At 44.2% G+C, this 17,574-nt stretch overlaps 1 protein-coding gene across 1 annotated transcript in view; it reads right to left on the bottom strand.

Annotated features, from left to right (window-relative positions):
- MAP2K4 (mitogen-activated protein kinase kinase 4) overlaps nucleotides 1-17,111 on the bottom strand; it is a 75,179-nt gene extending 58,068 nt beyond the window's left edge. The window contains exons 1-3 of the mRNA XM_026861251.1: nucleotides 17,096-17,111; nucleotides 16,487-16,504; nucleotides 10,572-10,674 (exon numbers count right to left, since the gene is read on the bottom strand). Of these exons, the coding sequence (XP_026717052.1) occupies nucleotides 10,572-10,674; nucleotides 16,487-16,504; nucleotides 17,096-17,111 (137 nt within the window). The remainder of the gene's footprint in view (nucleotides 1-10,571; nucleotides 10,675-16,486; nucleotides 16,505-17,095) is intronic.
- Nucleotides 17,112-17,574: the final 463 nt, after the last annotated feature.

Raw genomic sequence — 17,574 nt, 5'->3', positions numbered from 1 at the left:
TATCTTTTTTCTGACGTTTTGTAAAATGGAGGGACCTCCACAATGGGAGGCAAGAACATCCACCTGAATCTCAAACATGATGTCTGTAGTTTTCACTGATATGATGTACCACAAATCCAGTCCTTTTCAGAAGTCAGTTTCTCAAACAAGCAGAATGGCAAAATCAACTCAGCTCTGCAGGCCAACCCCCACCTCCATCATGTCCATCCAATTCACCACAATGTCCTTTTCCATAAGCTCTTTGTATAGCAGCTGTTTTTCCTGGGTGCATCCTGCTCATTCAGTCCAGCTGTCCTCCATGGTACATGCTGAAAGACACTTATTTATGCAAAGCATGAAAACAGAAATTGATGATGATCTCTGGGGTCAGAAAAGTCTGAATCTGCAGATTCTCCTCTTTATTCTCCATTTCTTGACATGTACAGAAGACAAAACAGACAATTGATTCCTTCAGTTTGAACCCACAAAGCAGAACAGTTGGCTCACTTGTCCATAGTCAGGGTAAAATGCAAGGTATTTTACTACGAGGTGGTAATTTATGTCTGAAGAGATAAAGGAAGATAACTCATGCTTTGATGAAACACTGTGTGATTCAGAGAATAACAGTGAGCAAAGTTTATTCCTACAGCTAGCAATGGCAGTTGTTTATTCGTGTTTCCTGCAGGAATGTGGTTTGCAAGGTTCACATCTGGAAACGTGGGGTACAAGTCCAACTTAAGTCACAGATATGAACAGCGGCAGTCCATATATAAAATCCTATCTGACATTTCTGTATGTCACACAACCAGAAAAAAAAAAAAAAGTCTGTGCCTGACCAGCTCAGATTAATTGGAGTCCAACAGACCAACAGTCATTTAGGGTCAGAAACCAGATACACCAACTGACAATACGGTAGAGACCACTCATATACCGGCATCGAGCTCAGACCAATGTGTAAGCAGTGCCCTACTTTGTTACTTGTAAAAAAACTACTGAACAATATATTTATCCAACAAATAGGTAAAGACCAAACGTGTGTGTGTGCACACATATATATATATATATATATATATATATATATATACACATTCAGAGACATTACATAGAATAATCTGCTTCATCCCATTTTCCTCTCCAGGCACCAGCAGGTTTTGCATATTAAGCTAAAAGATACTGTATTTGCCCAGGAAGGAATGAACATGGTGATACAAGCTCTCTTCAGCCTCAGGACTTCATGCATGTTCCAGGACACCAGTCCCTAAGACATACAGGATGGGACAGCTATTTTCCCTGTTCACCTTGGATCGGTCTCCAGCTCAGAAAGCCAGATTCATGGGTCTAGAAGAAAAGAAGCTAAAGGAGGAAGGCCAAGAAGGCACTTCATGCTCTCAGATATTACATAAAGATGAGCAACAGCATCTCCTGCTCCCTGAATAATTTTTAACTGAAATCAGTACCATCTCACGTTTTCGAGTATGCCTTACCAACTGCTGAGTTAAGATATGGGGATGCTCAATCTCCCCTCTTTGGCAGGCCAGCAGCCACGTGCACAGCTCAACAGATCCCTGGGGCACCTTGGGACACAGATAACACACAGGTGCCACGCGATATTTTTGATCAAAAGCCTCAGGTCCCAAAGACTGCTCACTGCTGGAGGGAGGAAGTGAGAAATTTTGGCAACTCCCTGTTCCCAAATGGAATTCCGGATCTCACCTGTACTACTTAATCATAAAAAGTTACTGCTGAATGTAGACAGACTGTTTTTGAAGGCTCAGATGGCATCGCATCACACCTTCTCTACAAAGTATGAAATACTTGTTTTAGGACAGCTCACAGAATTTACTAGACAAAATGGTAAAACACAGGTACATAGGTCTTAAAATACTCTGAAAAATACACTGACAGATTCAAATGTTACTGAAAAGTTCAACACTAATGGAGCTGTGGTCTCCCACTTTCTCTCTAACCCTCCAGAGAAGCTTAGGGTACTTTGGTGTCCCGAATCCTTTTAAAATACACAAACATTAAGATTTACAGCCAGCTTGCACATAAGCACATACACTGCTGTCCTTGCTAGGGGATGCAACACCTAGAAATAAAGGAAAAAAAGGAGAGAAAATCGTACTTTTGTTATCACAATGGTATGAAGGGAACAGAAGAGCCAATATCAACTCTGAATCTACTTGACCTACTTTCACTTCTCTTAAATAAGCACTGCAGTAGTTACATCTTCATGTGAATTATGCAGCTACACCAGGACCAGATGTGTCCTTCCTGATGTGTCAAAAGGGCTGCAACTCAGGAATCCCTGGGGTCTACTGAACACTAATGTGACAGCTCTGCTCCTGACATACCCAGCGCTGACAAAGCATCGGTACATAAGTAACAGAAGTAAATAAATTCTTCAACCACACTGAAACCTCCATAGCCTGAAGCCCTGAACTGCTTTCAACAAAAGCAGTGCCATCCCCCATCTCAAAGACAGCCAGGAGACTGGTGAAAATTTTCAACTCTCCAGTGGTCAGGATTACAGGCGTTTCTCAAACTGCCTTCCTCATTAGGCCATGCAAATTATTACTGAAGTGTTGACCTCATACTCAGGTTTATAAAACTGGGCTTTTTAAGCCAAGCTGCCTACACAAGGAACACAGTCACCTCCTGACTCTTCTCCAGGCTCTGGAGTGTGACAGGTACCTCCAAAGCAGGAGCTTGGTCCTGAGCAGGCTGCAGGCACCTGGCTTCTACCATGAGCACGGATGGAGTCAAAGATGATGCCTCTGCACTTACGGGTCTCAGGGAAGGATCTGGCCAGCCACAGGTGACCCACGGAGTCACGTTACTAGGTAAAGGTTAGGCAGCACATGTCACTAAAAGCCAGGCACTAGGAAGGAAGTCTATAGGATGCTCCTATCCAAGGAAGACACTGCCAAGCTCTGCTCTTCTGTATAGACTCTCTGTGTTCCAACACACAGCCATGCTGATGCAGACTTGACAGCAAATGAAGTTGGGTTCAGTTTGAAAATTAGTATTTCCACCCCACTGCTCTACCTGATAATCTTCCAGTTTCCACTGAACCAGAATGCTTGACCTCTCTCCACACACCATTCAACTCAGCAGAATAAATATGGTAGTCGACTCAAAACTGCTGCTCTTCAAAGACTCTCCTCAGACACCATCTCAGTGCCCCTGGAGGAGGAAGACTGCAGACAATACAACTGAAAACACCTTCACAGGCAACACAGGATGGCAGCTCTGCCTCTACCCATTCCACCTTCCTTCACCCAGCATGTCAGTGAAAACAGGCCCGAGGAGGCAGCATGAGCATCATGCCTTGGATTAGGACATGTTGCACATTCATGCTTCAGTGTGTCTCAGACATCAGTGTGCCAACTGCCAGTTCCTGCAAGTGACCAAGGATGGCCACATCCCCCCAGAGGCTTGCAGAGGCAGTGGGGGTGCCCCAGGCAGTGTTGGGCAGGTGCAGAACCCTCTGGATAATCACAGGCTCCTCCTCAGCTCCCACAACCCCCATTGCTGTCCCTGTCTGGGCAGGGTGGGCCAGATCTTGGTGCTTTGAGAGGTAACTGCCACTACCACCATCTTCGTACAGCCTCTTACCCTTGGTCACTCCTCCCCACCACAGAAGGGACGAGCCTCCCTCAGGCACCAGGAAGGGGACCCATTATACACCGCACAGCACACCAAGAGGGTCATAGCTACAAGGTCAAAACGTTGCTCCCAAATGAGCAGCTCTGACCACGGCTGTATGCACAAAAGAGCCAGGACAACAGCTCCTAACTGTGCCGGCGATGGGATGGCTAACAGAGCTCGCTTGAGAACCACATATTATCAGGAGATCCCCGTTGAACACTCTACCCCACCCACAAGCCTCTGGCCTAATCCCTGCCTCTTCCAAATTACAGCATGTCCCTGTTTCCCATCTGTAAAATGTGGAACACAGAGTTCTGTGCAACCACTTAGGTTTGCAAAGCTAAATTACTCAGCACGTGTGAAGCACTCAGAACCCATGAGAGCCAGATTAGTATATAACGTCAGGTTGTATTTGATTTACACACCCAGAGCACTAAATGGTCATTAGGTCTAAATGGTCAAATGCCGATTATGTTCACAGAAGTTCTGAGAAGCCCAGGTCCAAACAGTGTGGCCATGAGCTAGGTGCTCAGCACCTTTGAAAAATCACTATGCATTAGATTAATGGATTTTGGTTCCAGACATGGAAGGTCTAAATTCAGAAGGAGAGCGCTGAGATATCAACACCCTTGCAGAAAGAACAGCCCTACTAGGGCACTGATGCTCCAAGGGACATGGAAGTTGCTAGAGAAATTTCTTTTGGAAGCAGTAGATACCAAAAAGCTCCTCTGCAGAGCAGGGGTAGCACCTTAGAAAAATACCAAAACTTAGAAGAAAAAGAAAAAAGAAAAAAAAAAAAAAAAAAAAGGACACTCTCACTAACGTTGGTAGCACCTTTCTCTGAAGAGATGGTCTACTTGAAGTCCAAGAAACTGAGCATGGTGTTTTACAAACCATATCACCTCTATTGACACCTGGGCCACAGAGATCACTGCCCAAACTAACTTCTAAACTTCTGGAAGAAACAGGAAGGTTAAATACAAGGCAAAACTCATCAATTTGTCAAGAAAGCTCCTAAAAAAATGCATCAGAAACATCAATCTAGCACTTAAACAACAGCGATGTTTGTATTAAAAGTGAAAGCCTGCTTTCCATCCATTTAAATGCATTTGCTGAATCCTTAGAGATATACATTTCACTTGTGCTTACTTGAAAATACAAGCAAGTTTTCCAATTATTACATTCAGGAACTGCAACTTCTAGGAAATGTTGCAGAACAGTCACAGAAAAAAATTCAAATTCTTAACTGGTACCTTTCATACTGAAATCTATTTCTAAGGCTTCCAGGCATCCCATCCTGCAATGGGAAAGTATCATGAGGCAGAAAGGTATCAGAAATCAGTAACAATAAAGATGTGAAATGACTGTGATAGAAATAGGGAACAGACAGAGAAATATTTACAGGAAAATTCACACAAGTAATTGTGAACATGCCAATTTGGGATATTTCACTTTGTGTTTTTAATTTTTTTTAGACAAATGGTAGTAACTCTCACAGGTTGTTTCCTGATGAACTCAGCCAGCTGTAGGCTACGCAGCTAGAGAGACTGAAACCACACGCCAGAAAGGTTTGGAAAAGCGTAAGAGGAGATTAAAAGAGAAGTAAACACTTCAGAGAGACTTTAGAACAGCCAAAAGAATCCTTTCCAGGAATAATGACAGTCCCTGATCTACAGAGGAAAAAGGAAGCAGCAGAGCCTGACATGCAACTGGGTCTCCCTTTGCTTTTGGGGAATCCAACCCCAGAGGTCTGTTAAACACCTGCCAACACACTCTTGGGGTGTCTACATGGAAAGTGTGTGACTCTGCCAGGTGTCACAAGAAGAAGGGCATCTCTAGAAACTTAAGTCACAATGAATCCATGAAGACACCCACTTGCTACAGGGAGGCTACAGAGTCCAACAGGCCACCAGTCCATTCAGAAGCTGGGTTTGTGAGCATTAAAAGAGGTCATTTCACTCTGTCACCTTTCCATGAGACCGCAATGCTCTGGTGTTCATGTTCTAGACTAACAGTCAAGAGACTTCCCAGGCAGCAGACAGGATTCCTGAGCACCAACATACTGTGAATCAGATGCCAAACAAAATTCTTTGTATGTGCTCATTTAGCAGGTAAATCTAAGTTCTGTAGGTCTGAAGTCAAGATCAAGGCACTGTCGCACCAGAAGAGTTTAATACTTTCCAGAAAACCAAAACCACTCACCTACAGCCAACCAAACGACTTGGTTTAACAGATGCTAGCGAAGGCCAGCACAACACAGAGCTGCCAGACAAACCTGCCATGCACAGTTATACAGTCACATCTCACCACATCATTCCCATGTTAGTGTTATTTCAACCTTCTTCAGCAAATGCCACCAGCTGCAAGTAGCTCTGTAGAGCTTACACATATATAATTGAGTAATCTAATTTTCTTTGTGACCTAAATCCCACTCAGACACAGAATAGATGAGGTAAAAGGTAGGATGTTTTTCAGTCGGTTGGAAACAGCAATTGAAAAACAATGGATCAGAAGTTTAAGAGCTCACCCTAATCATGGATTGTGTCCTCCAGCCTCTGCAATGTCTGCTGCAGGGAAACAAAGTTAGCATTGGTTAATCTGTTCTAAATCAGAAGTACACATCTGCACTGAAGAGAACCATGGTCTCAACAGACAGTTCTCCACAGCCTCCACTGTTGCCCAGCCTGCAGAGAACAGCAATCACACACAGCCTTGCTGACTGACCAGGCGCAAGCAGGAGCACACACTGCCCTGGACTGGGGCAGCAGCTGCTAGTAAAACACTAAAAGATTCTCTAAACTGCATCTTTTCACATAAGAATTCTACTCCCCAACTACTCTCTGTAATTCAGGCTCTATTCTGCCTTTACCCTGCATAGGGCACATGTAAAATTATGTATATCACTGTGCTAGATATCCTACAAACAGGCCAGGTAGCATACCATACCTAGACAAAACCTCTCTTTGCACTTACAAAGTAGATTTGTTGGTAACAGTCATGGCTGAACCGAACGAGATGCAAATCCTCTGTAGCTACATCGGTCACAGAACCGGAACAGACCTTTCTTCCAACCCCCTGCCTTCCTCCCTGCTGCTCAACACGTGATCACAGGGCTCTGCCCACCTGTCCCAAAGGATCTGTACAAGAAAGCAATTCACAGTTCCTTTTAGCTGCAAAAATGGATGTGTGAGCCCTCAGCATCACCAAGAGGGGATATTTCAGGGAGCCACTGCACCAGTTCTAGCAACTAGGAAAGTACCTCCAGTTTCTGATCTCATTCAAAGCCACCCTGAGTCTGTCTCCTATTTAAACGTCACCTAAAAGCCTGCTGATTTTAACACATGTTCTAATTCAGAAAATATTTAGGGCAAAACCCTAGCAGCACTGAAGATGCAAGGGGTTTTGCTGTTGACTCCAGCCTGAGCAGTTGCAGCCTCTGCTCCTTGCTGGGTTTCCTGGTCATCTGTTGCAAAGGTGACCTTCAAAACTCTGCTGGTAGCAGCTCTACTGGGAAAGGTGAAGAAGAGAGGTGTCCTGGGCAGGGACTTGGGGTGCCATGGGCTGGGCAGGGACGGTACAGGAGCAGCAGAACCATGCCACCCTCTGCCACTGCAGTCCTCACCAGCTCTCAGCTTCAACACCATCACGGAGATGGCACAGCAAAGCTCAGAGGTCCCCACCACTCACCATCTCCTCCTGCTCCTGCATGTGGTCTCACGTTCCTACACCTTGCTCTGTATCCTGCCCCTGGCACCCACCTCGTGCACTCCCCACACACCCATGGCAGTACACTCAGACACCCTGGAGTGATGCAGCCCCATCCTGAGACACAAACCATAAGACATGGCTGAAAACCACCTCAGATGGGAAAGAAAAGACAAGGAGGAGCAGGAACAAGATTTGGGAACCCATGTCCCAACTTTCTATATTCTATATAGTGTTTAATCTATGCTCTCTGCCCCTGAAAACAGTATTCCAAGGTATAGACTATATATTAACAAAAAACTTCTACCCAAGCTCTGGGAACAGCCTCCAGGCAGGAGCACAGCAGGTGTGATGCTCACCAGGCTACTCGGGGTACTCTGTGCCACAGCACATAAAGCAACTGGGAAGCACTGGTCAGAGTCTTAATAACATCACATCTTGCAGTTGAGATTCCTCCACATAACATGCTATTAAAACCAAGGAACTAGCATGAATTAATGGAGTCAGAAACACCCATATGTACATCACCCCTGCTCACTAGAGCTAAACACCCCTGGCTTACAGCAATTCCCAAAATTGTTTCCTCTACACTCCCCAACTTATTTTATAACACTTCTGAGATCTCTCAGACAGAAAAACAAACCCTAAAAAGAAAGCTGAACTCACACCTTGATGGTGTACATGGGGTCTGTACCCATTTTACCAGGGTACTGAGCGTCAGAACTGAGGAGGAACATGGCTACACCCAATATCCTGACACTTCCACGGCCACCTCTGGCACGATGTGCCTTCCCTCCTCAGCAGCATTCTCTTTGCTCCAGTGATGCAGTTTATGGAGAGGTTTCCTCCCTCCTAACACACATACGGGCACAGGTAGCCCCATTTGCTCCTTTGCTTTCTGTCTACATAGTAAGAAACCACACTCTTACCTGAACATCTACCAATCCAGCCTGATCAGTTCCTCAACCAAACCTGTTAATCAAGCAAAATACAGCTAATAGGCAATTTATATCTCATGGCAGCTGCAGGTCACTGTCCCAGTCAGAGTTCAGCACAGGTAACATGCATTTGACAACAGGACCCACTGCCCTCCTGCAGGCAGGAGCAATGGGACACCTCCAGATCGGTGGATCCAAGTCACAGAAACCCAAATTTCATGTGAGAAATTGACCTCTCTGTATCTTCAGATCCACCCATCTGGACCAACAGGGCATGCACAGGGAAATCCCCAGCAGGGTCGAGCCAGCACTGACCTTGGGAGGGCACCAAGGCCACTCTGTTCCATCAGGCTGGGGAAGAGAAGCGACTCAGTGAACAGAAACACACCTTGCATCAGGGATGCATCTGGCCCAGGAGGTCTGAAATATCCAATTCAAATCTGAAGTCTAGAAAAGTTTCTAGACAACAGAGGAAAAAACATTCCAGCCTATCTGGAAAGCAGGCAGGAGATGCAGATACACCACCATGATGCATCAGCTGCGAGACAAACACTTGAGAGAAGCGTGTGACCAGGAGATGTGAACATTGATTCTGTGGAACAGCACCCACTACAGACAACAAAGGACATGAGGATGAATTAGCTGTATCCAGGCTTAGTCAGCCTCAACACAGAGAAAGCAATCCAACCAACAGCATCCACTTCTTTCAAACAAAAACGGCTATTACAGCTTACAGCCTCCCAAGAAAGCTTTAGGACATCACCATCGGTTTTGACCCTTGAACGGCTATTATATCCGACCCATAACACTTCCAAGCCCTCAGAACCAGTTACAACATTTATACCAGCCCAAGGTCTAACACCTGCCAACAACTGCAGCTCCTAGAGAGACAGAGCAGCACCTTCTTAAGTCACTTGAACAAACATGAAACTTAAGATGTCACTAACAATGAAAACTCTTCTGTGCTGAACAGGAGCCACTGCAAATTCCAGTGAATCTGAGACAAACCCCTATAAAGGGCTGATGGTGGGAACCCACTAGCTGAGACTAAGTCCTTTATTTAATAGGAGAGGTTTGAGAGACAAAAGAGCCCCAGATGGGGTTCTACAGAAAATTGATACAAGGGTTTGATGATGTGACGAGACACAGAAAGTGAATATATAAATGCTAGCTCTACCACTAGTAAGAATATTTTGGAGAGGAAAAGAGAGAGAAAGGAGAGAGGATAACTTGCTGGAAAGGTCACTTGGGACTGTAAGAAGAATGATCTTAAGTACTCTAAAATTTCTAGATGATGCAATTACCATTGATAACTCATCAGAAAGATGTTTCTAACTCAGTAAAGGCTTGCTTGAAAATCCCCAGCATAAAGAAGCTACCAGAAATAGGAACAGACCCCAGAGGGTATATCCTGGGCAAGCAGAAGGCACTGAGCTCAAGGAGAGAGGCAGCAACATGCAGAGCCAAGCAGAAGCAACCTATAACCAGGGACACCCTGGAGAGCCCGGGCAGCAAGGGAAGCTGCAGGTGCAGTTTCTGAGACTTGCCACTGACAAAACTCTTGAGATCTGCTGGGGAACTCAGAGGGGAAAAATTTGAGACATCTTTGCGTGCTAGCTGCATTCTGCCACACGTATAGGCTGTAGGTGCATCACCCATCCATCTAGACTGGTGGATCTGAGGATACAAAGCTAGCATTTGCTGTGATGATGTACTATTGTTATTTACTAGCATCAGGAACAGCTCTGTGCCACACTTGCATTCAACTTTGGATAGGGATGTCCTGTAGCTAGCTGTCTAGGAAACTCAAGTGAGAGCTAATCACTGCATAACTCCCTCACATATCCATGTTGACAGAATGATAATCCTCAAACCTTTGTTTACTTTAGTGCTGGGAAAAAAAAATAATTTATCACAGTTATGTCTTTCACAAGTAACACAGAAACAAGAACTTCTCTCTAACAAAAAGTAAAAAGTATTGAATAAAGAGACAGGAAAATGACAGTGAATAGATCTGAAAATTAATTATAGGTATATCTTGCATTATCAGCTACAATTTATCTCAATTTAATCAATTCTGGAAGGCAGTAGCTCCAGCATAAAACAGGAAGATCCCAAATTTAACCTTTTTTTAATTCAGGGGGAAGGGGGAAAATATCTTCTACAGTGACTCAAACTGACAGATCTGAACAACCTACAAACAGCTGAAGTAATCAAACTGCATTTAACATAACACTGCTTGTTGGCTAAATAATTTCAAAGTAGTTCCACTAGTTGTGCCTTTGGCTTTATACTCACATGTGTGGATTTTGGAAAGGAACTCCAGAAGTGTTTAGAGTAAATCTTGCTGTGGACTTGAAGGGTGGATTTGCAAAATTTAACTTCAGCGCTTTGCGTTTACCTGGGAGACAATGAACATAAACTTTTTGTCAGCAACAAAATATTAAGAGCATCTGGAAATAAGCATAAAAACCCAACATATTGTAAGAAAAGGAAAACACATTTCACAACAACATCAGCAAATCATAGCTTGTGTTAGGGACACAGGGATGGAGAAATGGAGTCAGCTCTCACCCCGAGTTCTTCACCCATCTTGTACCAAGTCGGTTGCCACCTCCTGTGACAGATGGAGTACCAGCACTGGCTGCCAGGGCTACCAGCAGCCACTGGGCACCCTCGCATCAGGGCCCTGAGCACCCTCCGTGCATAACCACTCCTTTAAATGGATCCATGCTGGCAGGCTCAATTTCAGCCACAGGGGCAAAGGGCTCAACCTGTCAGCACAGCCTGGGGATGCCATCAGACCCAGGGTAGGCAGTGCTGAGGAGGGGAAAAGGCACCTTGGGATGTTGTTTATGTACGACCCCAACTGCAGGAGGGCTGACAAGGTTCCTGACCCTCCTCAGCCTAATAGAAAAAGGAGATAACCAGGACTGAGCGAGGATGGAGATCTGCTGTGTCCTCCTTCTGCCAAGGGGGTTGCCAAGCAGAGAGCAAATTTCAGCCCATTAAGAGGGGTGACCAGGAAAGAGAAAGCTTTGCTCTGCAGCCAACTAAGAAAGCATAGGGAAAAAAGAAAATAAATAAATAGTAGGGTAGATAGGATCCTGGTCACCACTCCAGCCACTGGCTATGTATTTTTCATTGAAGTTGAGATGACCTGGCTCAAACAACAGGAGGATTAGGGACTACAAAGGGAGATATCCCTTCTCAGCCCTCCCACTGGGCTGCAGAAGACCCTGTCTTGTTCCCATTTGGACACAGGAAATCTGTGCTCCTCTCCACCAAAACACACCAAGACTAGAGCCTCTCTGAACCCACTTTCCCAGGAGCCTGCAACTGAACCCTCCCAGGCTTCTTGCTGCCTGGGCAATGTCTTCACGACTCACTGCTACTCATCCCAGGAGGCACCAGCCACACGCAGCTGGCATGATACCTGGATTCCTCCAACAACCCCCCTTTGCCTGCACCCTAGAATGGCTCATGTGTTCCCAACCACCTCACAGCCCTCCTGGGAAAAGCCAGGAGGCACCATCCTGCTCTGCAGCCTTTCTCTGCCTTCCACGAAGAGGTGTTTTGGGTAACGCCAAGACCAAAAGGAAAAAAAAATAAAGAGAGAGAAAAAACTAGTAACAGGTTAAAGCACTTTACAGTAATTTCAGGGCATGAAATATTACAAGGATCATAGAACTACAGAATCATTTAGGTTTGAAAGGACCTTTAAGACCACTGTGGCAACATATATCTAAAACCAATTTGAAAAATCCAACAAACCTCAGAATTAAGAATGCCCTCAAAAGAAATACATACACCTTGAAGCCTGGAAGGTACAGGAAAGCTTGTGACCAGCAAACACCCACCTGCACCAAGCTGAGGCTCCTCAACACCTGACATCCCAGACAAGCTCAGCTGGATGCCACATGACAAGTTCAGATATATGAGTGAAATTCTGCCTTGAGGACTCGCTGCAGGACATGGGTGCCGCTGCTGGCATTACCCAGCCTACAGCACATGGAGCTCTGCAGCACGACTCCAAATGATGCCTGTTTGAGATTTCCACATAGAGATGACCACCTATTGCCTCTATCATACCTTTAACTTTTAAATTACTGGTACATACTTTCAGTTTTGATTCCGCTGCAATGCAATAATCTGGAAATACCATTTTCTAAAACTCACCTGATTTCTTACACATAAACGCTACACGAGAAATTTGCACAAAATCCAACAATGTGAAACTACTTAGCCACAGTTTTGCATCAACCACCTAAAATAAACAACACACCACCACTTTTTTGACCAGCAGGTTTCCATAAGGTCCCGGTCAGTGATACTGGGCCTTTCATCACTAAAAATGGTGGAGAAGAGGGAAAGTGAGGATGCCCAGCCTGGATACAACTGACTGGGGCAAGGACTGCTGCAGCACAGAGCTCAACACTCCAAATGCATCTTTCTTGAGTATGTTACCCAAAAAGAGATGGCACAGTAGGGTCTAGGCTGCAGCACTGCAAGGAGATAAACAATAAAATACTTTTTTAAAAAAATGCTAAACACACTGCAACAAGGTAAGCAATGAATGGTTCGCTTTGTCAAGAGTAAAAGCATAGATCTGTTCATCGGAATACAGAGAAACACCACTGCTGGTGCTGAAAGCTGCTTTGGTGTACTTTCACTTCAGTATCATCCTCTTATTTGGTCTTGTGGAAAAAAAATTTAGTTTAACAAATGAAAGAATGCCAAAAATATGTTAACCATCTTTGTCTGACAAACTCAGTACGAGGTCCCACCTTTGAACAACGCTAGTATTTTCAAAACTTTAGTCCTTTTCCTATAAAGACCTTTTTTTCCACATGTTTATTACACATCATTTATTCTTCTGAAAAGCACCTAACTGGAGCCACAGTGTCCCTCCAGAGGCTCAGCAGAAGGGCCAGGTAACTCCAAGTTCTCACCAACCTCCATTCCTGCCCTTCACTGAGGCTCTCCAGTGCTCTGCAGCATGAGAAGTATCTTATTTATATTACTTAGATGTATGCAAACATTTACTCACCATGAGCAGGTCTGCCACCATGGAGGAACAGTACGTTTTCTGGCAGGACCCTCTGCGAAGGCACAACCCGTCAGATGGCCACGACACCACACCATCACCCGACCGACCCATGAGAAGTGTTCTGCCTGCACCCCGTATGGTACCTCCCTTCTCACGCTGAGCAAAACCAGACTGAGCTCACAACTGCCAAGGATCGGGGGGGGGGGGGGTGTGCCAACACTTATCAGCCACATGCCTATGCCTGAAGCTTCCCCCTGCCCATGCCTGAAGCCTCCCCCTGCCCACCCGTGCCCCCAGGCCTGGGCCGGCATGGTGGTGGTGCTGGGCAGGTACCGGCCACACAGCCCCTCACTCACCTGTCCTCTTAGAGCAGCATCAACTCCACCCTCTGACGGGGTCCAGGGAATGACAACAATCATCATTCTAGTTCTGTTTTACTCACATCCCTGAAACACTACCCCTCTTTCAAGGGCAGTAATACAGTGTCACAAGATTTTCCCTTTCTAACAGCAATGTTTATACAACTTAGAAGAGTGATTGTCTTTGAAGTGGCCCAACAGTGAAAACGAAACAATTAACTACAAACTCCTATCAGAAAATCTCTTCTCAAAGCCTGTTCCCTATTCTTACTACTTGCAAACGTTATACATCGTTTCCTCCTGTTTTCACACTGCGACAGAACATTTTCTATCACTGTTAAACAGCAGTCTACTGATTTCTATCTCAGTACATTTCTAAGAATAGTTTCAATGATATCAATCCATCACCTAGGGCTGGATTTTCTACAAATCCAACGAATACAGAAGCATAACCTGTCCCTGGGAAGCAAACAGGATGGTTTGCTTTTACTCAGACAATGAACAAGAAACATGACCAGGGAAAAATGGACATCCTGAGAATTGCCGGGAATTTCCATCCAGCACAAGTCACCTGGAAACACGTACTGTAAAGACAACACACTAAAATGAACTAAAAGTCTGATGAGAGTAAAAGCAAGCTGTTTTCTCCAGCAGCCTTTCAAAAATCAAGTACTTCAGCTATGTGCTCTACAGGTTTTGAACTTCATCCCAAACTTTTCACAGCTCCATACCCCTATTCCTTACACTCAGAACTAACCAGAGGCAACAGTGACTCCTTAGATTCTCAAGTTTTGCTGGTGATTCTCCTCTGCACATATTTAATTCAGACCACCCTGTTCCACTATAAAAGAGGTCTGGTGTTAACATTGCTTCTGAGATTCACTAATGTCCCTATCACCACCAAAGCTGTGTGTTCCAAATTGTCCTCAGATGTACTGCAGAAATAACTACCTTATAGAAATAAAATGTCCTTTAAGAGTTTTTATAACTTAATACACAATTCTAATCATCGACCACTGTATCATCTACTTCTGAGAACTGGAAAAGTAAAGATTACTGGAAAAGGAATCACTTAGAAGAAACAAAACTAACTTCAGAACATAGTGGTTTTTCATAAATTAGGTAATCCTCAAAACCCAGCCTGAAACTATAAGGTGTCTTGACTTAAGAGTCTTCCCAATTTTGACTAGTGGATTTGTTCAGCTGTATGTTAATGGTTACACTAAATCCAGACTATAATCTGAATGCAGAATGGCCTTGGCTTTGGCTGAGCCGAAGTGGTAAGGGAAGTATTTCCTTATGTTTTGAGGGAATCTAAGCAGGATTGTGTCCTAATTTATGCTTGCTCTCAAGAAGCAAGACAGCCAAAATAGCTTTTTCTGATTGCAAATAAATTAATCTTCTATCTACGAGGATAGCAATCCTTATTTCAAATCACTGTGGCCTTAAAATGATGGTATTCCCGTTCTCAAATCCATTTTTAAAAAGATGTTTTAGCAACAAATCACCGTGTGGAACTGAGGTAAGGGAGGACATGATGCCTTGTGTCCTGCCACCCCACCAATGCACATCTCTTGGCATTTCATAGGCAGTAGCCAAAACAGACACAGTGAAAAGCAGCTGGGAAGCTGTGCCAAGCCCGCCCTGGAGACACACCTACACAATGGCCAGGGAAGAAGAATTCAGGCTCACAGGACGTGTTTGTTTCTTGCTGCGCTGGTGAATGGATGCTAGGTTAAGTATATAATTATTTATGTGCAGCTATCCATCACAAGGATTAGGTTCTCGACACTCTTTTTGCAATTAGGTTCTCGACACTCTTTTTGAGGCCCCTTTACCACAACAACAGTCAACCAGTCTTCAAACAAGAAGAAATAGCTATCTAGCAGAAAACATGCAGTCCAAAAGTATTCCTCCGGAGTTATATTCTCTATTACTATTTTACTTCACCTAGGGCATCTACGATTTCTTCAAGCCTCTGAGTCACTTCCTACTGAAGAAAGCAGTCCTAATTTCTTCCTCACTCCCATCCCTGCATGCCACAGCTCAACACCACCACTAACGATGTTCAAGTTACATGTAAGAAAATGCTCATTTTCCAAGCAGTAAGATTTTTCAAAACAGGTAGCTTACTGGATTTTTTTCAAGGTTTCTGTCTTACAGGAACACAAACTGATCCCTGCCAAAATGCTTCCTCCCTTAGTTCAAACCTGCAGTATCAACCTCTTGCTGTCTCAGTGGGGGAGCGTGACTCTGTCATAGTGCAAAGGTGAATATTGTCTCTGGTGAGATGATGGTGTCTCTCTGCTGTTTGTGGAATACACCAGGAACCAAGTCTGCACTCTACAGCCCTACTGTGGCATAACCAGAAAAAAATAAATGTAACCACAGATGTTGTGGTAGCAAACAGCAGGAAGGATGACCAAAATATTTGCAATGAACTATGCAACCTTTTTACAGATCCTTTGTAAAATTAAAGCATGTCAACAAAACAATCGAAAAATGGGGAGGAAGGGATGTCAGGGGGCCTGATGGGTTGGGTGATTTGATTCTGTTTGGAAAGGGAGTTGAATGTTTGAGGTTATTTAAGAGAAAACTATCAAGTCTGATCTCTTCCAGGGCATCTCAAAACAAAGCTAGTGCCAACACTCACCCGAGATCAAAAAAAAAAAACCACCCAACAACACGGATATCTGCTCTTCCAACAGCTTTTACTATCCAAATTGTTAGATCTTGTCTGCTAACAAAATGCTTGCTTTGATGTAGACAGCAAAGGAACGTTTACCCGCATTCAGAGCTGCAACCCTGCAGCTGCTGACATCCTGAATGCACATTATCTCTGTTGCTACTAGCACAGCACTGCCTCCTCACAGACCCTTCCAACCTACAATCTTTCAGTTATATTTCCTTCCTTTCCAGTTGTGCTCATGGATGTACTCCAAGATCAGCATAACTAATTTGGAAGTAAAGTAGGCTTCCAGCCTTGCCCTCAAGACAAAACATTTTTCGAGAAAAAACTAGTCAAATTTTGAAACAAAACACGAAGAACTTCAGCACATAGTGCAGTTATATTCAGGGACTCTGAATGAAAGACAAGGCCTAAGGTTTGAGTTATTAGTTTTAAGAACCGTAACTACAGAAACTCACTTTCAAGGGTAGAATTCTTTTCAGTCTGTCTGTCACTTGTATTTACTGTCCTTCAGCAAAACCTTCAATTTAGTATAATCCAAGAGTGAGCATTCAGATCTGAGATGAAAATTTTGCACTGCAGGAAAGTGCTCAGTATGCTAATTTTTAGAATTTACCTCATTAGAAAGAGTATTTATCCATAATTCACCTAAAGCCAAGTGTGCTTCCACTTAAGAGTACAAAAATACAAAAGCCCAGATCAGCCAGGAGTCTGGAAGGGTTACTGGCCATCACCGTCATGAAAGCCCTACCCAGCAAAACATTTGCACTAAACAAAATGTTAGCAAGACATCTCAGTGATGGAAAACTGGGAGGTGGCTCACAGTTGCACAGATGCTCCCTGAACCAGCAGACACGCACCTCTGCAACTTGCAATACATGATTTATGCTACATCCAACAGCACTTGCAACAGCTTCTATAAATACCTCCATGATGAAGTCTGGCTAAAGTAGGTTAGGCTTCAAATGCAAGAAACTGCAATCAGATTAAGATTAGTTCCCTCGGACTGGAAGCTCCTAAGCAGTAAAGACCTGAGAATGAAGGCTCCGAAACCTCCAAAATCCACCATCCACCTTTAATATTTATTTATTATCCCTGATGCTACCCTACATGGAAATACCATTTTGATGAATAGCCATAAACAGAGGTCCCCAAGTCTTGGGACCAGATCAGCTGTAGTAAATGGGTTTAAATCTGTGCCTG

The sequence above is a fragment of the Athene cunicularia genome (assembly GCF_003259725.1).
Source record: "Athene cunicularia isolate RWA chromosome 18 unlocalized genomic scaffold, athCun1 chr18_part1, whole genome shotgun sequence".
In the NCBI taxonomy this organism is placed as follows: domain Eukaryota; kingdom Metazoa; phylum Chordata; class Aves; order Strigiformes; family Strigidae; genus Athene; species Athene cunicularia.
This window is presented reverse-complemented; position numbering and strand designations above follow the sequence as displayed.